We start from the raw sequence: 23,575 nt of genomic DNA on the forward strand, positions 1-23,575 counted from the left end.
AGTTCGAGGTCTAAACAGAGGTTTCTTGGTCTATAAAGAGAGTTACTGACAAGTCTTTGCTACACACAGCGAGACTCTGCCTAAAAATAAAATAAATAAAAAAAAACAAAAAACAAAAAACAAAACAAAACAAAACAAAAAAAAAACGATCGCAGAACAGGAGAGGAAATACACCACAACACTCCAGCTGTAGTAGGTCCTCTTGCGCATGCTCACAGGACCTGCGCGCTCGTCTCCGCCCCCTTGGTGTACGCAAGCGCAGGACGTCGGCGCGCAGTCAGAAAACACGCGACTCTAGCTGAGGGACGCTGTTCGTGTCTGAGGTGTGGACCTGAGGAAGGATGGAGGCGCTGAAGGTGGAAAAGTTCACGACTGCCGACCGAGGAAACGGGCTGCGTGCTGTGGCCCCTCTGCGCCCCGGGGAGCTGCTCTTCCGCTCCGACCCCTTGGCTTACACTGTGTGCAAGGGAAGTCGTGGCGTCGTCTGCGATCGCTGCCTCCTGGGGTACGTACGGAGTCGGAGCCCCGGGCGCGTGGCTCTGCGGGTGGCGATGGGACCCGTGGGCACAGTTCTGTGGGGTGTCTGCTGCACCCTAGGCTGCAGTAGGAATTGGGGGAGCCAGTGGTGCGGATGAAGGGGAAGCGTTGGGCAGTAGATAATTTTGCTGGGGAACAAAACATTCATACCCAGTGCAACGAGCTTCTTCAGTTGTGGATATCGGAAGGGGTTGGGGTGTGTAGGTGTGGGAAGAAGCAGGGTATGTAAGTGTGTACGTCAGGATCAGCACTGAGGCCCCACTTGATTTGCCTTGCGGGAGGAAGGAGAAGCCTGGTGTTTATGTTGCACTTTGCTGGTTTGGATTTTGCGCGGCTTGGGTTTAGGAAGATGAATGAGACATCCCTAAGGAGCAGAGCAAATGAGAAATACAGTGTAATAAAAGAGCAGAATACAGATGTAAACAATATACTCTAGCAGCGTAGCTTACAGAGGGTTCACGGTGTGCTTCACCCCGTAGAGATTGCGCGAACAAATGTAACTCACCACCTCTGTGAGATGCAGCAGTTGATGTGACAGTGTTTCGAAGTCTGGACGCACAGCGTCAACTTAAGGGGTTTACTGTTTCGAGTTGTGTAACATACATGTGCATTCGTAGGATTTGTATTTCGATAACAAACGTCGGTTTCCCACCATGCACTGGGAGGACTGTGAGATAGTTAGATTGAGTTTTGGATTTGACTATTCCTCCAGACCCATCACACTGGGATTGGGAGGGGGTAGAGGTGGGGAGTAATCTAGCTTTACTATTCATTCCAGTACACTCCTCTCGCTCCGCTCCCCCTCTTCCTCCTCTCCTGACCCCGACCCCTCAGACAGGGTTACTCTGTAGCTCTGTCAGCCTTGGAACTTGGAGTTCTGTAGACCAGGCTGGCCTCCTCTGCTTCCCAAGTGCTGGGATTAAAGACTTGGCGTACCAACGCCCCGCTTCCACGATATTCTTGCAACTGCAGACTTCGGTTTGCATTTTAAAGTTAGCACCTAATATTGTTATCTGTTATCTTCTGAAGTGACGATCAAATTGACTTGCACATACATGCGTGTGATGTGTTGAGGAAAGAGCAGCGTGACGTTTGTGGAGTTAGAGCAGTTCACTCCTTTCGAAACTCGAATGCCATGTACTACTCTTGTCACAGACTAATTAGAGTAAGGACTCTTCCTTCATCCTGTTACATACTGTGCAGGGTATTTAGAGGTGTACTTCACCCCATGACTGAGAGCTTACTGCTTAAGCCCTGTAGCATTAAGTGGTAAAGATGACTTAAGCCTCCTCGCAGACATAGTTTGATGGCTGTGTTGCTCAGTGGGTAGAACAGAAACATTTGATCATAAACAATGGCAAATTAGTAATGGGATGATCGGAGATTGTCTTTGAACCCGGCTCCTCTGGAAGGGCAGCTAGTGCTCTTAACCACTGAGCCATATTTCCAACTTGAGATGCTCTTTTTAAAATTTTTGTTAATTTATATATTATTTTAGTGCATGAAGTACTGGATTTGTACACACATTTCATTGTTCCCAGAGTCATACCTTACAAGGAACTGCATGTTTTCCAGAATAAAGTGCACAACTCGCCTGTTTTTTTTTTTTTTTTTTTTTTTTTTTTTTTTTTTTTTTGTGGTAGCTGTAACTCTTAAATCATGAACTTTTCATCATTTTTCTTTTGAGAACGATAGTGATTCAAGAACAAAAAAGAATTCTTGAAAGGCTGTTGGGGAGTTCTCAGCTCTGCTCTGAGGGTGGGAGAAACCTGAAGATGGACAGGAACCGAGTCAGAGTGGCTCTGTGGTGGTTGGGCTGCGGTCTGGGCAGTGCCCTTCTGTTGGCTACAGGGTGGATTTGGAAGAGGGATTCATTAGCACCCGGGACAAGAGACTCTGCACTGCTCTGTTTACCTTAACTGACAGGTGAGAAAGTAATGTTCTTTTTGGCTAAAAGGCAGGAGGCAGCCAGCACCTCTCAGGGTTATAAATGCCACAAATCCAAACAGATGCATTCTTCATGTTGGATAATAGATACTCGCTTATTCATTCTTTACATGAAACAGTTGATTCGTGCCTACTTTGGGTTGATACGCTGCATGTATGCTGGAATTCACTTGTGTTGTAGCAAGCCCTTCACGGAACACACACGGAACACGTTTCTGTGGTTGCAGGGTTCTGAGCTGCCCCGAAAATCTAGTTAGGGAAATGCTGGTGCATTGTCAATGGGGTTTCCTCTCAGTGCTGATGTGCATCAGTGCAGGGTACATCTTCCTGTTCTCTCCTCGTACGTGGAGTTTGTTATTCACCATCACTTATAAAGTGAGAAGACTTTGAGTGGTTGAGTTTTTGCGTTCTGTTAAAGAGCACACACGGCAGCTCTCATTTTGTAGTGTGGGTGTCTTATTAGTCTGCAAACTTTCCTCTTTTTCTTTCTGAGACAGTGTCTCTCTCTCTCTAGCACTGTTGTAGAAATAAATCACTACGAGGGCCAGGCTGATGTTGAACTCCCAGAGGTGGGCTGTCTCTACTTGGGTTAAAGGTGTGTGCCACCACTCCCAGCTTGCAAACTGTTCTTACCTTTGTCTGTCTCTGTCTGTCTGTCTGTCTGTCTTTTTATTATTTATTTGTTTGTTTATTTTGAGACAGGGTCCCAATATTTGCTTTGACTGTCATGGAACTCACTATGTCCACCAGGCTTGGCTTCAAATACAGAGATCCACCTGTCTCTGCCTCCTGAGTGCTGGGATTAAAGGTACGTGATACTGCGTTTTGTTAACCTTTCTGTCTTTTGTTTGAATTATTACCTAATAAAACACGGACTTTGTCACATTTGGGGGGGGGGGGAATAAAAATAGAACAAAGGAAATGATTGTTACAAGGTTCCATTTGCTTTTTTTGCATTTGATTAGTGCTTTGATTAGTACATGTTTAAGTATTTATTAGTCCACCTGTTTGTTTATTTTTAGACAAAGTTTTCTTATAGCCCACTATGGGTTAGCTATGTAGCTTCAGATAGGTGACTTCAACTCCTGATCTTGCTTTTGACTTCCACGTGCTGGGATTATAGGCATGTACTAGTGTGTTAGTGTGTCTGACGCTGTTTTTTTGGTTTTATTTTTCCCCAAAACATGGTTTCTGTGTATAGCCCTGGCTGTCCTGGAACTCACTATGTAGACCAGGCTGGCCTCAAACTCAGTGATATGCCTGCCTCTATCTCCTGAGTGCTGGGATTAAAGGTGTACTCCACTACTGCCTGGTGCACTCCCCATCCCCCTTTAAATGAAGAAACTTGAATGTTTCCTAGCACCTCTTGTTCCTCTCCATTAAGGAATGAATGGCTTCTGGCTTTTCATGTAATGAGTGGAAAAGACAACGAAGAGGCTGAGGATGCAGCCCGGAGGTGGCGATTGCCTAGCAACTTGAAAGAAAAAGATGAAATTGTGACTTGCAGTCATTTATATTGTTTTCCCCTGCTGTTGAACACATTTTTGGTTTGCTGCTCATACAAAAAAGAGTGATTGTGAAATGAGTTTTGTTTATTTTCAGCTTATCTTGGTTAAGTGCAATATGTGAAATTTCACTGTGGGGTCTGGAGAAATGACTGGGGGGGGGGGGGTCAAGAGCACTTCCTGCTCTTCCAGAGGAGCCAGGCTCCATCCCCAGCATCTCTGTCATTTGGTTCACAGTCGCCTGTAATTCTAGCTCCAGAGGTCCAAGTCTGCCTTCTGCTCTGCAGGTATCTGTTCACACAAGGCACACGTGCACATAGATACACATAAGTGAAGATGTACTCACACACGGCATAGATACACATAGATCACACAAGGCACATGTACACACAGATACACACCCTTCAGATAGCTTCATCGTGTCATCTTGCTTTTGTCGGTCTTCTTACCCTGGCACTGACTCAAGTCTAACCTTTCTATTCTAGCTTACAAGGCACACAGCAGAGGGGCCTTGCCTATGCTGTAAAAGGACAGTATTTTGGGGAGACTTTAGAAAGGGCCATGTTGCCTGCTCCTTCCCGGTCAATACTGCCTGCGGCACACTCTGACAGTTACTTCTCTAAGTCAAAGGGCATTTCATGTGTCGTTAAGGGTCCAGCTTTGTGCCTTTCAGGAGGGAAGTGGGACTTGGAAGGGAAGGTCTTTCTGCCTTTGTGGATTGTGGAGAGAGGTGGGCAAATGTATGGAGAGTGAACATGTTATGGGAGCTATATGCTCCAAGTGGTCCCGTCTGGCTTGTGTTCTGTGATTAAGGGGGCGGGTGTTAAGTGGACTGACGGACAGGTAATAATGATACCTGTTTGGTATCTACATCTCTACACCTTTTTCCTCTTTATTTGGGATCTGTTTATTTTTGTAGTGCTGGAGATAGAACCCCAGGGCTTTACACATGCTAGCACCCACCCCAACTCTGTAATTTAGTGTCATAAGAAGAGAAAACTCTGCTGTCTGAAGCCCAGCAGTGGTAGAAGGAAGTGGCCGCACAGGGGAGCCTGTGGGGCAGGGGATTCTGAAACGCTGTCAGTGAGGTGAATGGGGGAGGTTAGTGCCCGAGGGAAAGGTGGGCTTTAGCGCAAGGGACTGTGTGATGGTGGACCCTTAAGTCAGGAGTGTGGACTCCAGAGATGGGAACAGAACAACATGCCAGGAGATGAGATGGTTCAGTCCAGTAAAGGGACTCAGTTACTCTGGTACAGAGAACAGTGAGGGTAGAGAAAGACAGCATCTGAAGCCTTGGTGCACTGTGTCCAGGGCGTCTCAGAAGACCTTGGGGAAAAACCTTCAAAGCAGCCAGTCTGGGAAGGAGCTGTGCTAAAAATCTGAATGTTAACTGAAAAAAAACTGATTTTGTTATTTGGAACATTTTCAGTTTCCTGGCTCAGTATTAGGATGGATGTTTAAGAAAAAGATGTGTTCTAGAACAAACCACATCATATTCAGGAGATAGATTACGGCGCTTGGAGAGAACAAGGTAGCCATGTTGGAGCTGAAATGTGTATATCGGGACTGGAGACATGACTCAGTGGTTAAGAACATAGACTGCCCTTCTAGAGGTCCTGAGTTCAAATCTCAGCCAGCACATGGTGGCTCACAACCATCTGCAATGAGATCTGATGCCTCTTCTGGTGTGTCAGACCATAGCTACAGTGTGCTTTTATATATAAATAAATCTTTAAAAAAAGAAAAAAAAAAAAAAAAAAAAAGAACTGTGTCTGTCTAGGCCATAATGGCAGTGTGAGATCATGGTTTAGTGAGACAGTGAAGTCTTTCTTGGCAAGGGCTGGACCTAGACTGGAGTTAAAGGGAAACAGCTCCACGTTGTATGGAGGGGTGTGGTGTGGGAGCAGGCAGCTGCAGTGATTAAAGTCCACTGGCACACACCTTTAATCCCAGCATCCAGGAGACATAGATTTCCGAGTATGAGGCTAGCCTGGTCTACGCAGCACGTTCCAAACCAGCCACAGTGAGGCCCCATGAGGTCTAGAACAACCACATCATATTCAGGAGATAGATTACAGAAAACCAAACGCACGGAACAGAGCATTGAGACAAGCATGACTTTCATTGCTAGAGAAATGGCTCAGCAGTTAAAGGTTCAGGCTACTCTTCCAGAGAATTCAGGTTTGATTCTCAGCACCCACCTGACAGCTCACAACTGTCTGTAACTCCACACCCAGGGAATCTAACACCATCTTGGCTTCTGCAGGCGCTCGGCATGTGCGTGTGATGTGCAAACATATGTGCAGGCAGCCCTCCCAGCCATACACATAAATACACTTAAAATTTTTTCTAAAAAGGTGTGAGACAGCCAAGGAAGTGGTTGCTAAGTGACTCAGACTTGGTAGGTTCAAAATAGTTTTCTAGGAAAGAAGAGGGAATTGCCTGCTGAAATGTAGGCTGGGTGTGAAGTGTGGCGGGACCAGTTAAAACCTGTTTTTGTTTAACCTCTGAACACTAGGTAGTGTAGAGCTTGTCCAGCTGCTGGCTGTGAACGTTGGATTGACCCAGATGTTGGGCGGATTTGAGTGGAAGGAACTGGAGGCCATAGGTAAGAGCACACACAATGGTAGATTACAGCCACTGAGCTGGGGATGTGGTGGAACCACACAGCTTAGTTTTTTTTCAGTGTTTAGCACAGGGTCTTGTATCACCCAGACTGGCTTGAACTATGTAGCCAAGGATGGCATTTGACCTCTGGTCTTCCTCTCTCTACCTTCTACCTGCTGAGTACTGGGATTATAGGTATGTGCCACTGTGTCTGTGTCTGGCTAAACGCCTTTTAATTAAATTTATTTATTTGCATGTGTGTGTGTGTGTGTGTGTGTGTGTGTGTGTGTGTGTGTGGTGTATGTTTATGGGTGTATGTGACCTCTGTGTGTGTGTGTTTGTGGGTATATGTGACCTGTGTGTGTGTGTGAGTGTGTGTGTGTGTGTGTGTGTGAATATGCATGCTTGTGCTTGCCAAAAGACAACCTTGAGTGGTACTGTCTCAGGCACTGCCTGATATTTATTTATTTAATTTAGAGACAGGGTCTCTCTCAGGCCTGGGACTTACGAAGTAGACTAGGCTCCCTAGTTTCTTCTCTAGCTCTGGAATAACAAGAATGTGCATCATGCCTGGCTTCTTTTTAGGTAGGTCCTGAGGGATTGAACTCAGATCTTTCTATTCTGGTTTAACTGGCCAGCAGTTATATTTGTTTTAAATCTCAGGTGTGGGATATCGGGCTGCTTCAGATTGTCCATAGCGGTGACTGTAATTTTTGCCTCATCCTCTAGCAGGGGTCTGATTTTGCCAGCTGAGGATAGTTTATGTTTGGAATTCTGGAGATTCTTGAGAGGGTACACCAGAGCCCCGAGTGAAACAGCAGCTGCTGAAAACACTTTAAAAAAATAAAATAAATATGTCTAAAATTTATTTTAAAAGAAACATCATTTGAGTTTACATAATAGCTAATTTTGTGAAGTTTGTTAGTGATGGGCACAAGCCAGTTACTGAAGTCGTATACTTTGCATAAGGAGGCCCCGAAGGCAGAGGGGCGATACCTGTATTGCTGTTTTGCAATCATGGCTTGGGTATTCCTTGTAATGACTGATGGTTTATCTGAGGGTCAGAGACCAGTAAAGGAATGAGGTTGAGTGGCTGATAATTAGGTGGGTGGGAAAGGACACAGTGGACGTGAATGACTTCCAGCCTTCCTCACAGACAGCAGTTTTAACTCCTGTTGTTTGCTTATTTTCTTTAGCAAGGAGGTTTGGGAAAAGGGCGAGAGGCTGAGCTCTGAGCCGGAACACATTTGATCCTTGTGAATGCTCCAGCAGAGGACGTTCGTAATCAGACAGGATGGAAACGTTTGGCCCGTGTGGATGCCACAGCAGAGGACATTATTAAGCAGACAGGATGACCTGCTCTGCGCACGGGCAGTAAGCTGTTCTCCATTTCCAGATGGCTTGATGCTTGCTCGGAGTGCTCAAGAAGAGGGAGATATGGGTGGGGGGGATGGTGCCTGGAAACCAGTAGACTACAGACTTCTCCAGTAGTAATGAATTAATCCTGGGTTTCCGAAGGGTGAGACCCCCAGGACCAGCCAGCTGCCTGCTGTCAGTTTCTGACTTGTATCTGTCACCCTGTTATGGAGACATCAGATTTCCTCCCGTCGGGCTGCTGCCCACTGATGTGCTGCGTTGACTATTACTGATACTGGAAATCTCTGTGAGGAGTGGAATTGTTGTTCTCTGACTTTCATGGGATGAACTGCCAGCAGATGCCTGTGGTGACGACTCCTCTTCTTCATGTGTGCTGTCCCTTGGCATAGTCCCTTCAAATGCCGGAAAATTAATTAAGACAGATTCAGTAAGAAGACTTTTTTTTTTTTTTTTTTTTTTTAAAAGCTGCTGAGGACTCTGGGAAGTCTGAGTCTGTTTGCTTCTGAGATAAGGTCTATGGTCCAAGCTGGCTTGGAAATCACCATGAGGTCAAGGGTGACCTTGAATTGCTGATCCTGCTTCCACCTCCCAAGTGTTGGCAATGTAGGACTGTACTACCATATCTGATGCAAGAGGTTTGTTTATGTCGATCATATCTATTAATATTTACAGCAAAAAGAGATGAAAACTGAAATACTGCAAAACTAATTTTAAGTCAAGTTTTCATTTATTTATTTTTGGTTTCTCGAAGGAGGGTTTTATGTGGTCTAGACTGTCTTCTAAGTCCTAGGTAGCTGAGGATAGCCTTGAACTTGGATCCTCCTACCCCTACCTTCCAAGTTCTGGGATAACAGGTGTATGCTACCGTGCTTGGATTAAAAACCGTGTTTTCTTGTGTCTAGAGAGATGCCTCTGTACTGAAAAGTCTCTGTTCCCTATACCGAAACCGAATAACACACAACTGCCTGTAATGCTCTCTCCCGGTGATCCAAAGCTGCTTTCTGGCTTCTGTGTGTCTGTGCACACATGCACACACACACCCATGCCGTCACAAATGCATCAATAAAAAAAAAAAGATGTTTTCATAAAGAAATAAACACAAACTACCTTTTTCTTTCTTTTTGTCTGAGATAGGATTTCTTTATGACGCCTTAGATGTCTTGGATCTTGCTCTGTAGACCAGGCTAGCTTCAGACTCACAGAGTGCTAGGATTAAAGTTGTGGACTACCACACTTGTCACATAAGTTATATTTTCTGAGCCATAAGGACTTTAGTGAGGACGAGGGATACGAAGGCAGAAGGTTGGCTGCAAGTCCTCCCTGATGAGACCCTGTTTGGAAAGGAAGTTAACCAAAGCAGAGTGGCTAGCATTAATACATTTCACAGGAGTTGGCAGTGGTGCATGCTGGGAGTAGGAGGAGGGTTTTGAGTATGGTGAATCCTGCAGGTTTGAGTTAAGTGCAAGCCTCTCCCTGTGTGGGAACCTGGGGGAAGGGTGGTAAGGGAAGCAGATGAGGAAGAAAATAAGACCGAACAACTAAGTAGATAACAACAAAGTAGTTTAATTCAGGGGAAAGAAAAAGGTGGCCTCAGTGGCATGTGACTTTTTACTCTATCCCTTGGGAAGCAGAGCTAGATAGCAGGACTCTCCCCTGTCAAAACTCAACCAACCAACCTACCTACCCATCTTAAGAATTAAAAATGTGGGCTGGTGAGATGGCTCAGTGGTTTAGAGTGCTGGTGCTCTTCCAGAGGATCTGAGTTCAATTCCTAGCATTGATATTGTGGCTCACGACCATTTGTAAAGGGATCTGATGCCCTCTTCTGGCATGCAGGTATACATGCAGAGCATTCACTAAAACAAAACAAAATAAAAAGCAAAACTAAAATACTCCTGGCTAGGCATGATGGTCCATGCCTTTAATCCCAGCACTTGGGATGCGGATAAAGGTGGGTATGTGATTTGGAGTCAGATGGCTAGGGCTGAGACCATATCTCTAAAATAAGTAAATGCATACATACATACATAAAAAACACAAAAAATGTACAGAAAGATTTGAAAAGGAAAAGCCTAAACTTGAGTGATTAAAGTTGTATTTCTTGACAAAAGGGTCTGATCCATACTGTGTGTGTATGTGTGTGTGTAATAAAAATGTATGGGGCTCAGAGTGTAGCCCAAGGTTAGAGCTCAGCACACACAGGCTCAGTGCACAGCTTGTTCCTGGTGGCAAGGACTGAACCCATGGCCTCACGCATGCAGGGCAAGCTCTCTGCCACTGAGCCACGGCCCAGCCCTGTGACTCTTTTTCTTTTCTGAGACGGGGAAGCAGTCTGTAGCCTTGATGGGCCTGGCTCTCACTGTGGAGTCAGATGCACCACTATCTAACAAGGTCCTTTGATACTATCCATTCTAAGCTAGCCTTGAACTTGAAACAGTCCTTCTGCCATCAGCCTCTTGAGCTTCAGGATGTGAGTCCAGCCCTAGCTCAGCTCGGGCTGGAGCTAGTAGTTGTGTTTTACATTTTTAATTTGTTTTATTTTAGTTGTTGAGACCAGATTTCATGTAGTTCAAGGTTAGTCTCAAACTCTGTAGCTGAGGATGTTTTTGACCTGACCCTCCTGCTTTTGACTCTGCAGCATTGCTGGGCTCACCGGCCTGTGCCACCATAGGCTTGGAATACCAGTTCTTCTGGATTAAACCTTTGGAGTTCGGGCTTTACGGGCAGTATGCTGGTTAGGCAGCTGGATCTCTGATGTTCAAGGACAGCTTGGTCTGCATAGTGATTTTTTGGACAGCCAGGGCAACACAATCCTGTCTCTGGATGGATTGGTGGGGGTAGGGAAGAGACCAGCATCATTGAGGTGAAATCTTCTGAGAAGTGTTTAACCTTAGAGTCAGCACACAGAAGCTAGGTTTCAGGTTGCCGAGGTTGGACCTCATGCTCACAACTGAAGTTGGTGGTGTAAGAGTCACCCAGGTAGAACTGTTTTTTAAGGTCTGAAGGGGTTGTGGAAAGCAGCCAAGGTTTGGCACTGTGAAGCAGGGATGAAGTCCCTGAAGCTAGCCCAGTTGCATCAGAAGATCCAGGATTTTGGAGATGCCAGTTCTGTGGAATAGCTACCAAGGGCAGCAGCAGCCAGAGTAGAACTTGCCTGAGCTTCAGAGACAGCTGTGTGCTGCAGAGGGCAGACCTGGAGAAGTGACCCAGGTCCTTTGGAGGAGCCCAGACACTGAGTTGTTTATGTAATTGGGGTTTGTGTTTGCTTTGTTCAGATTATGATTGTGCCCTGGTTCTTTCCTCCTGAAATAAACGTTTTTAAAAAACATTTTTTAAAAAAGATTTATTTGTTTATTTTATGTGAGTACACTGTAGCTGTTTTCAGACAGACCAGAAGAGGGCATCTGATCCCAGATTGTTTTAATCCACCACGTGGTTGCTGGGAATTGAACTCAGGACCTCTGGAAGAACATTCAGTGCTCTTAATCACTGAGCCAATTCTCCAGCTTGTAAGAAACTGTTTAATTTAATTTTGATTTTACAGGAGTCCATAGTTGAGAGACTTTACACTTAAGAGGGATTTTGTAGTTTTTCAAAGATTTTGATTTTACAAGAGACTGATTTTTTTTTTTTTTTAAGAGACTGAACTTTTATAGTGTTTGAGTCAGGGAAGACTGGGACATTTAGGTTTTTAATACATCTTTATAATTTTTATTTGTAATATTTATTAATCTGAGATCTTGGGAATGAACAGAAAAGGGACCATTTCTGTCCTAAGCGGTTTGTTCATATGTGAAGTTGACAAGGGGTCAGTTGTGCTGGGTAAATTTATGTTGCAGGCTAGTGTCATCTCAGAGGAGGGAACTCCATTTGAGAAAATGCTTCTGTAAGATTGGGTTGCAGGCAAGCCTGTAGAGCATTTTTAAAATTATTGATTTATGGGGTTCACCGTTATGGGTGGTGCTATTCCTGGGCTGGTGGCCCTGGGTTCTATAAGAAAGCAGGAGGAGCAAGCCAAAAAGCAGCACCACTCCATGGTCTCTGCATCAGTTCCTGCCTCCAGGTTCCTGCCTGAGCTGTGATGAGGAAATAAAATCCAAATAAACCTTCTCCTCTCCAGCTAGTTTTTGTTCTGTGTTTGTCACACCAACACAAACCCCGACTTAGACAGGCATCATGGTTGGTTGTGGTGTAAAGTCAGATCATGTCCTTTTGGTTTCTTCCCTGTTCTCAACTTCATGTTGCAGCTAAGATTTGGTGGGGAAAGGTTTTAAGACTGTTCAACTAGCCTGCTCATTAAAACTCCCCTAGAAAATTAGCCACGGGTAGTTTGTGGCTTACTGAATCTTATATGTGGGTTGTAAAAATGGTTTTCAACTGCGTTGCTGCCTTGCACTTGACTGCTCAGCCTAGCACTCCACCACAAGTGAAAGTATTCTCAGTTTTAGAGTTACTTCTCCTTTTTAGAGTTACTTATATGCTCTCATATATGCACTTACAAATCTATAGTATTTTGTTGCTATTATTTACATGGTTCACATTCACTTAAAGTTATTTGCATCTTTGTCTTTTCTTCCTTTCTTTTCTTTTTTTGAGTCATGTGTCACTGTGTAACCCTGGCTGTCTTGGAACTCTATGTAGACCAGCCTGGCCTCAAACTCAGAGATCTACCTGCCTCTGCCTCTGGAGTGCTGGGACTAAAGGTGTGTCCCTTTTCCTCCAAGCTCTTCAATATATAGACAGTGCTGGTCTTGAATTTACAGAGATCTACCTGCCTCCCAAATTTTGGGATTAAAGGTATGTGGCACCATGGCCAACATTTCTCATTTATTTTATTTTATTTTTTTAATTTATTAATTCACATATGTATGAGTGCTTTGTTTGAATATACACCTGCATGCCAAACGAGGGCATCAGATCCCTTTTATGAATAACCACGAGTCACCAGGTGGTTGCTGGGAATTGAACTCAGGAAAAGCAGTCAGTGTTCTTAACTGCCGAGTCATCTCTCCAGCCCCAGCTTTTAACTGCTGAGTCATCTCTCCAGCCCCAGCTTTTAACTGCTGAGTCATCTCTCCAGCCCCAGCTTTTAACTGCTGAGTCATCTCTCCAGCCCCAGCTTTTAACTGCCGAGTCATCTCTCCAGCCCCAGCTTTTAACTGCCGAGTCATCTCTCCAGCCCCAGCTTTTAACTGCCGAGTCATCTCTCCAGCCCCAGCTTTTAACTGCCGAGTCATCTCTCCAGCCCCAGCTTTTAACTGCCGAGTCATCTCTCCAGCCCCAGCTTTTAACTGCTGAGTCATCTCTCCAGCCCCAGCTTTTAACTGCTGAGTCATCTCTCCAGCCCCAGCTTTTGTCTTTTTGATTATATTCTTCCATTTCTATTCTGAGGACGAGAGAGACTTCAATTAGGCTCTATGGTGAAGACTTCTTTCTCATATTCTCATAAGTTTGCATGTGTTTCTGTTGTGCTTCCACCTCCACACACACACACACACACACACACACACACACACACACAGAGTCTATACCTGCTTGATACTTGACAGAAAGAGAACATAGGAAGGTCAAAAGGTGGAGATCTGAAACAGGATCCCGAACCACATAAATGCTTCTGTAGAATGGTGTTCCTTGCCATCTTATGGAGACGGTAAAAACCAAACCAAACCTAACAGACTTGTTACCATATACTAGAAACAAGGTGTAACATGAAAGGGTGAATCCAAGAAGGGAGCTGGCTGTGGGCTCAGTAAAAGGAAAGTAATGTGAGGCTCTGGTATTGAGAATGCATCACACTGAGTATGCTGAATAAAATGATGGGCTTTGGGTAAGGGCCTCGCTGCTGAGTCTCCTGGTGACCTTAGGTAAATCCCTGTAACTCTCTAAACAAGTGCAGAACTCCTGCAAGTTTTCTTCTGACCCCCACACATGTACATGTATGTGCATACACACATGTATACACACACACACACACACTCACATGCATAGATGAAATAAAGTAAACCATAAAGTAACTTTGTAGCCACTGATATATCTAGAAACGGACCTTTATACATAAGAGGTTAAACTGGGGATTTGATGGCTCAGTGGTTCCGAGCACCTGCTGCTCTGGCAGGGGACCTGGGTTCATTTCCCAGCACACACACTGTGGCTCACAGCCACCTGTATCTCCAGCTCCAGGAGATCAGGTGCTCACTTCTGACCTTTGTGGGTACCAGGTACACACATGGTATATGGACATGCATGCAGGCAAACACCCACCCACATAGAATCCAAATAAATGAATCTTTAATGAATCTTGAAAGAGAAAGGGGAGGGTGAGGAGCAGGCAGGCAGGAATTCTTGATAGCTGTGGAAAGAATTTTCAAGATGAGTGGTATGAAGAAAAGTTGTTTACCAAGAAGCAGTTTAAAAAATGATATATTTTGTTTGTATGCACACATGGGCCATGGTGGTCAGAGGTCAACTCGTGGGAGTCGGTTTTCTTGTTCTGCCATATGGGTTTTGGAGATCAAATTCAGATCACTGGCTTGGTGGCAAGTGCCTTTAGTCAGCCATTTCATTGACAGTTTTGTTGATGTAAGTTGAGTAAATCTTAAGCACCCTTCCCCCCCTTTTTTTCTTTTAAGTGTGGTGGGGATGGGATTAGAATTGGTGCACACAGGAAAGTGCACTACCCCAAGCCCCGCCCACAGCCTCTCAGGAGTCTCAGGTTTGGCCTTCAGTGCCTTCTGAGAATGGGCATATGTGTAGAAGTCCTGGAGGTTGGGGTGGGGTGGGGGAGGGCAGTGCCTCAGGAGGGCTACCCAGCACCTGCCCACAAGAGGCTCTTACAGGTTTTACCAGAAAAGGAAAAGCGACTTCTTCAGGGAACACTCGCTGAGGAATTTAAGGGGTGCAGAATGCAGTGCTGTGTGGACTTCTCCCCAAACTTTCACACACCCTCGATTACACAGTCAGATCCCTGTGATTATATATGAGTTACCTGGGAAATTCATTGTGTTTTTAATTCAGTTCTTGATGCTCCAGGTGATGGACGGTGGGACAGCAGCATCACAGTATCAGCAGGGAGCTTGTCAGCCGTGTGCCATTTCAGGTTCTAACATGCACTGATGAGAACACCCATGGTCTCTGTGGTTTCTAAATGGCCGTGTAACCTGTTTGCACATTAGACTAAAGTGAGCTGATTTCTGTACTTTTAAAGTTCTTAGCAACCTGGTTATTTGATATTTACTTTCTCTGGGAATATAATATTTGAAGACTCTATGATTTGATTTTTATACATAACTTACATATCCCACATTTAAAGATTGTGCAAGTCAAATTTTAGATGATTGCACATTGCCATTTTAATTTTAATGGAGGCAGAGCTCCATCTGGTGGAAAATGGGAGGAAAAGCACACAAACATTTTCCAAAAAAGCAATTTCAGTTTTCAGCTATTAAAATGCATTAACTGAGGCTGGTATGGCGGCTCACAGCTGTATTCCCAGCTCGATGCTGTGGTAGAAAGATCGCTGCAAGTATGTGGGCACTCCCCACCCCCACCAAACAAAAGAAAAACAATAGCTGCTCTCCTAACTTATTAAGTGGGTTTAACTTAAGTAAGACAGTTGGTTAGCATGCAGGATCCTTAGATTCAGTCCCCAGTACCATACACACACAAGAAAATTCCACAATCTAAAACAAAAGAACCTCCAAACATCCCTCACTATAAGGAAAGAACATAGTGGGTTTCTTTGGTAAAGGAGGATTATTAACAGTGGCCATGTTTTCAGAATTAAAGTCACAACAAATGTTTGATAGTCCATCATGTTTGAAGCTGGCATGATCTGGGGAAGTGGTTTTTCTTGCCTATTTCTTTACAGTGAGATTTATCACTGTGAATTTTTTTTTTCTTTTTTTCCCCTCTCTGTCTCTTCCCTCCACTATGGGAATTTTAGGGATTGAATTTAGGTAGTGATGTAGTTAGCAAGGCCATTCTTTACCCATTGGGCCATTCTGCCACTTCCTGGTTTTGTGGGTCTTTTATTTCTTTAATTGTATGAATCAGTTTTCTCTTGCTGTGACAAAACACCATGACCAAGGGAACTTACAGAAGGTTTACGTGGGGCTCATGGTTCCAGAGGGACAGGGTTCTGTCACCATCATACAGGGATGGCTGCAGGCAAATAGTTTTGGTGCTAGAGCAGCAGCTGAGAGCTCTCACCCTGATCCAAAACCAGGATCAAAGCTCACCCCCTTGACATATTTTCCAAAAAGGCCAGTTATTTTTTTTTTAAGCGATTTATTTATTTCATGAGTATGAGTCCACTGTGGCTGTCTTCAGACACACCAGAAGAGGGCGTCCGATCCCATTACAGATGGTTGTGAGCCACCATGTGGTTGCTGGAATTTGAACTCAGGACCTCTGGAAGAGGAGTCAGTGCTCTTAACCACTGAGCTGTCTTTCCAGCCTGAGGCCACACTTCTTAATCTTTCCCAAACAGTTCTACCAACTGGGGATAGAATATTCAAGCACATATAGAGGCAATTCTTATTCAAACGGTCACATATTGTGTGTATGTGTGTGTGTGTGTGTGTGTGTGTGTGGTGTGTATGGTGTGTAGGTGTGTATGTGTGGTGTGTGTGTGGGTATGTGTGGTGTGTATGTGGGTGGGGTGTGGGTGTGTGTGGTTTGTGGGGTGTGGGTGTGTGTGTGTGTGTGAGAGAGAGAGAGAGAGAGAGAGAGAGAGAGAGAGAGAGAGAGAGAGAGAGAGAGAGAGAGAGAGAGAGAGAGAGAGAGAGAGAACTTATGGAGGTCAGAAGACCACTTACAGAAGTTGCTTCTCTTCCATATATGCGTCTGGTCTCAAACTCGGGACCTCAGGCTTGGTGGCAGGATCTTTTTCCCTTTGGGTCATCTTGCCAGACCAACTTTTAATTTTTCTAAACAGGGTCTGTTGGCCCAGGCTGGCCTCAGCTCACTCTGAAGATGAGGATGAGAGGTCCTCATCTTCCCGCCTCCGAGTCCTGAGTGCTGCTGTAACTGCAGACTCCCAGCACCACGTGGCTTTCATAAAGATTCCCGAGTGTGTGAGATGCGCAAATTAGTGCAGATTTGTATGAATGTTGTGATCAGGAAGATGTGTAAAGACTGCGATGAGTCCATCCTGGTTGAGGTATGCTGGCTTTGAAGTACAGGAGGTGGGGCTGGGAGAGGGGCGGAGCTGGGAGAGAGGCGGGGCTAGGAGAAAGGCGGGGCTAGGAGACTGGCAAACTGCAAGAGCCTGGTGGAAGGAGTTCTCTGGGTGTGGGGCTTAGATGGTGAAGAGGACACGGGCTGCCACCTGGTGTGGAGGTGTAGGTGAGATCCCCAGGTAGTAGTTTAGGTAGCAAAAAGATCCTTGCTGAGGACCACAGCTTTGGAGAAGAAGGCATTAGAAGCCTTTGCAAAAAACTTGTAGTTTCCTCCTGCTTGGTTTGTTTTCCTAATTTTTACTGTAGCTGAATCAGGTATATAATTTAATCGTTAATCTGAGTCGTCATTTATTTTTTTTTTTATTTAAAATGAGGAAATAAGAACATTTGAAATGGAGGATTCAGTGATTTCTGATGCACACACAAACCAAACAAAACTGTTCTACAGCCCACTGCCCCAGTAAAGGTAGGCACGTGCTCTTTCTGCTGAACTAGGTCCCAGCTATACTGTTTGCAGTTCTTTAGACCATTTCCGAGTTTGCTGCCACTATGGCCACCTTGTTCCCGTCTTACCAAAACAACAGCTTTGTTCAGGCATAATCCAAATGCACTACCATCCGCTCACTTAAAGTGATATAAAATAACGTGTTACCGTTTCCATTTACCTATTTTGTATGTATAAGTGTTTTGTCTGCATGTATGTGCATCACATACGTACAGGAAAGTTAGAGGTGGGGTCAGATCACCTGGGAATGCAGTTGTAGATATTTGTGAGCCACACTGTGGGTGCTGAGAACCAGACTCGAGCAAAAGTGCCATCTTCCCAGCCTCAGGTTCCACTGATCTTCATGTTTGTGGTTCAGCGTGGTTAAACTACATTTAAACTATGAACAGCCTGGCTGCAGATCTGCGTAGTTGGTAGAGTGCTTGCCTAGCACCCACGGATCCCTGGGTTCCGCAGTCAGCACTGCAGCTAAGTGCACTTGGAGACATACACCTGTAATTCAGCCCCCAGGGGGTGGAGGCAGGAGGATCAGAAGTTCAGGTTATCTTCTGTTACACAGTGAGACATACCTCGGACGCATGAGATGCTGCCTTAAAATGTTAGGCAACCACCAATGAAATCAACTAGAAAACTCTCAGCATCTTCAGAACAGCCACGAGTGTTTAAATTTCCTTCTAAGTCCACTAAAGAAAAGGCTAGGACTGAACTGAGGCTTTTCACTGCCTCAGTGGTCATCTTCCGGGGACCATAGATCCAAAGTCTACATGGGGATTTTGCTAATACAGAATAACCCTTACCACTTGCTTGTGTTTTCCACTTATATAAACTAAGCTGGAAATTCCTGCCTGTGACAGGCATAGTGCATGCACATCTGTAATCCCAGCGTTTGTGAGGCAGAGGCAGGAGGATCATCAGTTTTAGTCAGCTTAGGGTACATTGTGAGATACAACTATGTCTCAGTAGAGTTTTGTTGTCCTGTTTACTAGTCTGTCATTGCTTCCAAAGTATGGACAACTGTTCTGAGTTCCCCACCATCATGACCTGAGTCCCTCCTGCCACCCTGCTGTCCCATCTGTCAGGTATTTTACACAGTGATGGAAGAGATTAATGACAGATGTTGTTAGGCCATGCTCCTTGTTTGCTCTCTGCATTTGGCCTTTTGAGACAAGATTCAGCTTCAGTGGCTGAAGTTTGCAGTTTTCTAGAGAACTCTTTGCAGCTAAATACTTAAGACACTTTCCTACCTTCATTTTTTCTGACTTCTCTCAATTTATTGCTGGGTTGATGAGATGGCTGAGTGGTTAAAGGAGCTTGCTGCCAAGCCTTTTGACCGGAGTTCAATCCCACAGGTGGAAGGAGAGGACAGATACCCACAAGCGCTGACTTCCACATAAGCTCTGAAATAAATAAATGTGAAGACTAACCACAGCATCCTGTCTATGGGATCTGCTGCTTTTCCTAAACTGACCCGGAGCTCCACAACAAATCTCATTTTTTCTGTGTCGGTTTTGCTTTTCAGCTGAAGTTTTTGACCTTGACCATTGTCACACTGGTTGATGGTAAAGTCTCTCTTTTGCTTCAGTAGGGATATTCAGGTCATGTCAACAAATAGTTTAATAAGCCTGTTTCAAAACTCCCAGGCCTATTTGGAATGATATTATTCATGTAATAACTAACTACCTTCAATGATTAATTTTTACAGTCACAGATCAAATAAGTGGATTTGATTTTAATTTGTAATCCAACTTTTAATGAGTAGACTTTAATGAGCAAGGTGCTTGTGGGAGAGAGTCCTGGCTAGGTCAGTGAACCATTTGGCTGCAGCGTCTAGGGAATGTTAAGTGATTTTTTTTTCCCCCATTCTCAGCATCCCTTATGAGCTGAAGGTAGGACCCTGTGAGAGTTACCCCTTCCACCTTAGCATGTCTGTTGGTGTTGTTCTTGTTCAGGTCTTGTTTAGGAAGCCATGTTGAGGTTCCATGGGTACAGCAACACTATGGGTCATTTCTATATCTGATATTTCTTAGATACACTAGATCTCTTGGTATTATTCTAGGCTACATTTTCCCCTTCTAGTGCATATAAACCTTTTTTAATTTGGTGTATACTTTTTTAAAAATTGGATTATGTTTTGAGACAGGGTCTCTCTGTAGTTCTAGCTGTCCTAGAACTCTCTATATAGACCAGGCTGGCCTTGAACTCACAAAGATCCACCTGCCTCTCTGCCTCCTGATTGCTTGGGATCAAAGGTGTGCGCTACCACTGGCTTTTGGTGTAGACTTTTGTTTATTGTTATCTTGGAGATTCTCTGCCTTCCATTTAGGTCCGGGGACTAGTGCTATGTTTCCTTACATTCATTTCCTTCCTCTCCCCCTCCCCATCTTTCTTTTCTCTGTCAAGGAGGTTGAATGACCCTTTCACCGGGGTCACTTCAGACCATCAGAAAACACAAATACTATTCATAATAGTAGCAAAATTACAGTTATGAAGTAGCAACAAAAATAGTTTTATGTTGGGAGCCCAACACCACAATGAGGGTCGCAGCGTTAGGAGTGTTGGGAGCCACTGAGACAGATTAAACTAAGATGGCCTAGAACTGTATAGTTTAGCTGTGAGAGCTGGGATCACAAGTGCGAGCTCACTTTTTCTTGAGGCTAGATAACTTCTGTGGGTGGTGGTGCCAGGGATGGAAAGCAGGACAGCCTTCATGCATGCGCTCAAGCACTGCGCTGCTTGGAACGCAGGACAGCCTCCACGCATGCGCTCAACCACTGCAATGCTTGCTAAACTAGAGGCCGTTTCTCGGTTAATGTTTGTTCATCTGTGTGTCTACACGGCAATGACAAACACTGTATTTGGAACAGGGCAGTCCACATCTGAGTACTTCTGCTTGCCAGATATGTGACCTAGGATGGTTGAGTCTTCATCTTCATTTATAAAATGAGACATTTCTACCTATGCAGTGGGCTTGCAGTGAGGGTCAAAGTTCATGCCGCACTAAATTGTTACATACATGCAACATGCTCATCTCAGGCTGTGGGAGAGGTAAAGGATCAGTTAATTCAAGAATTAGTATTATGTGCTTTTGGCTCCCTTTTGATTGGAAAATTCTCTAGTTGCCATAGTTACTTAGAGCTCAGCATCACTGACAATGTGTATTGGGTTATGAACCTGGTATTACCCAGTCTTTTGAGACACTTTGCCAAGTAGGCCAGCTTGACCTGAAGTCATGAGTCTTTTGCCTTTAAGAGTCGGCCATTAAAAAAAAAGAAAAGAAAAGAAAAGAAAAGACAGGGTCTCACTAGGTAGCCCTGGATGGCCTGGAACTCTCTGTAGACCAGCCTGGTCTTCATGTCACAGAGATTCTCCCATGTGCCACAGTGGCTGACTCTTTACATTTTTTTAAAATATAATTTTGAAAAGTTACACTTACTAATTTAATGCATTCATGCAAGCATGTATTCACGGCACCGAGTGAATTTGGAGGTCAGAGGACAACTTGTGGGGATCAGTTCTCTCTGAGGTGGGTCCCAGGGATTGAATTTGCTTTATTAGATTTAGTGGCAAGCATCTTTGTCCACTGAGCTATCTCGCTGGCCCTTGCACTATTCATTCTTGAAGGCATTATGATTAGATTCCGATGAATGCTTTGGTTGTATCATATATTGTGTGAATGTGATAAATTAGGGGTGGGCCCTTTTTTTCTCAGTGGTAAAAAGGGTTGGCACTAATGAGAACAACTACGTTATAGGATAATGTCCAGCACTGAGCTCAGAGCCTAAGATGGTGTATGTATTGATAAGCCCGTGTGATAAGCCCGTGCATTTCTTTCCTCTCCCTACTCCTTTCCCATCTTCCTTCTCTCTGACCGTCCACCTGCCTGCCCATCTGTCTGTCTTGGCGGTTGAATGATCCTTTCACATGGCTCACCTAACACCATCAGCAAACATAAATAATGACAATCACAGCAAGTGTAAGGTGAATGGAATCCTTCCAGTGTGTCTACTCGCTGTGTGTCTGATGGTGCCACTGGCACCATATGTGTGATCTCATTGAATTATCTACAGTTTTCTGAAAAAAATTTTTTTTTGTATAAGTCATATCTTATTGGTTAGGAAACTGAAGGCTGGAGAGATGGCTCAGTGGTTAAGAGCACCAGTTGCTCTTCCAAAGGTCCTGAGTTCAAATCCCAGCAACCACATGGTGGCTCACAACCTTCTATAATGAGATCTGATGCCCTCTTCTGGTGTGTCTGAAGACAGATACAGTATACTTACGTATAATAAACAAATAAATCTTTTTTTAAAAAAAGGAAACTGAAGACCGCAGTTTCTCTGCATTTGGTGACAGTACAACATTACTATTAGAACTAAGTGTTGTAGGGATTGGAAAAAATGTACAGTAGAGATTTCATTTATAGATCCCCCCACCAGGTAAGGTGTGGCTACTCATATCCAGGTTGAAATTATGTGTTTTCTCCAACACACTTCTTCTGACTCACATCTGTTAAACGTCTATAAATAGTGATGCATTTAAAAATGTGCATCGTTATCTGAAACTAGGAAAATTATTTGGGTTGTATCGAGGTTATATCCTTTCATTAAAACGGCTTCAAGCATCGAAAGGACCAGGCCCCAAGCAAAAGAGAAAAAAGAGAGATACCAATTACCATGTTTACCGAGCTCTGCTGTCTCAGCTGAGTTTTTGCCTGTGTATTATCTTAATTGCATTATGGTCTGTAAGAAAGCTTCAAGAGACAAATTGTATCAGAGAATGTAAGCAACCACCCTCTTAAAGTCTTTAGAGAGGCAGGGGAGCTTGTGTCTCCTCATGGGTGTTCTCCTGGGTGTGGGTGCATGAGTGTGTATGTGTGCATGAGTGCATGCATGTATTTGTGAGTGCTTGGCATGAATGTGTGTGTTTGCGTATGTGTGTATTCTTTTTACATGGATCTGGGACTCTAAGCTCAGGGCTGCAGGTGTGTCCAGCAAGTACTTTACCCATATGCACATCTCCCAGACTGCTCAGTGGTTCTCTTAGCTGCCCCATTTCATCTCTTTATTACTGAGACAAGATCTCATAGCCAAGGCCTGTCTTAAACTCCTAATCCTTTCGGCTCTTCCTGCAAGAGCTGGGATTATAGGCAAGAGCCACCACACCTAGCTTCTTTGCCATTTCAGTGTGACTCATCACGTAACGTCCTTTAATGTGTTGCTTGAATTAGTGTGAATGTTTCATGAGCAAACTAGATTCTAAGCAGTTGCCAACAGTTCTTCATGTAGTTTAATGTTCACATAATCAGTAGAGATAAATGCACATATCACCAGAGGAAAAACCGCCTTTGATCTCATTACCCTTGGGAACTTGGAAAAGAAAAAAAGAAAACAGATTCATCTGGGTACAGTTTAGAATTAGTTTTGTTATTGTGAAGAGTAAAATCTTTGTAAATCTGCAGAACTTTATGGTACAGACAGTAACTGTCAGTCAGAAGAAAGCCAAAATGTGGGTGATCGGCTTGTGGTTACAAACTCTTGGGACCCTCAGTGATTCCTTGAAACATCTGATCTCCTCTGTCCCTGACTGGAAATTTCCAAGACTGTACTTGATACCTGCTCTACTGAGAAGTATGTGGCTTCCATTTCTTGGGATTCATTCTTGTTTTCCATTGTGCTCACAAAGCCTTGGAGCAACTTGGTTTCATTTGTGTGGTACTTGTATGCATGTGTGTGTATTTGTGTGTATAAACCACAGGTTAACTTCAGCTGTTACCTACCTACCTTCCTCTCTTCCTTCCTTCCTTCCTTCCTTCCTTCCTTCCTTCCTTCCTTCCTTCCTTCCTTCCTTCCTACCTTCCTTCCTTCCTTCCTTCCTACCTACCTACCTATCTATCTACCTACCAGTTTTTGAGACAGAGTCTC

General features: G+C 44.3%; 1 protein-coding gene across 1 annotated transcript in view; it reads left to right on the forward strand.

Annotated features, from left to right (window-relative positions):
• Window positions 1-272: 272 nt before the first annotated feature.
• The window catches only part of SMYD3 (SET and MYND domain containing 3), a 522,821-nt gene continuing 499,518 nt past the window's right edge, over window positions 273-23,575 (forward strand). Inside the window, exon 1 of the mRNA XM_080922774.1 lies at window positions 273-505. Coding sequence (XP_080778900.1) covers window positions 342-505 — 164 coding nt within the window. The 5' untranslated portion in view covers window positions 273-341. The remainder of the gene's footprint in view (window positions 506-23,575) is intronic.

The sequence above is a fragment of the Micromys minutus genome (genome assembly GCF_963924665.1).
Source record: "Micromys minutus genome assembly, chromosome: 1".
Lineage (NCBI taxonomy): Eukaryota > Metazoa > Chordata > Mammalia > Rodentia > Muridae > Micromys > Micromys minutus.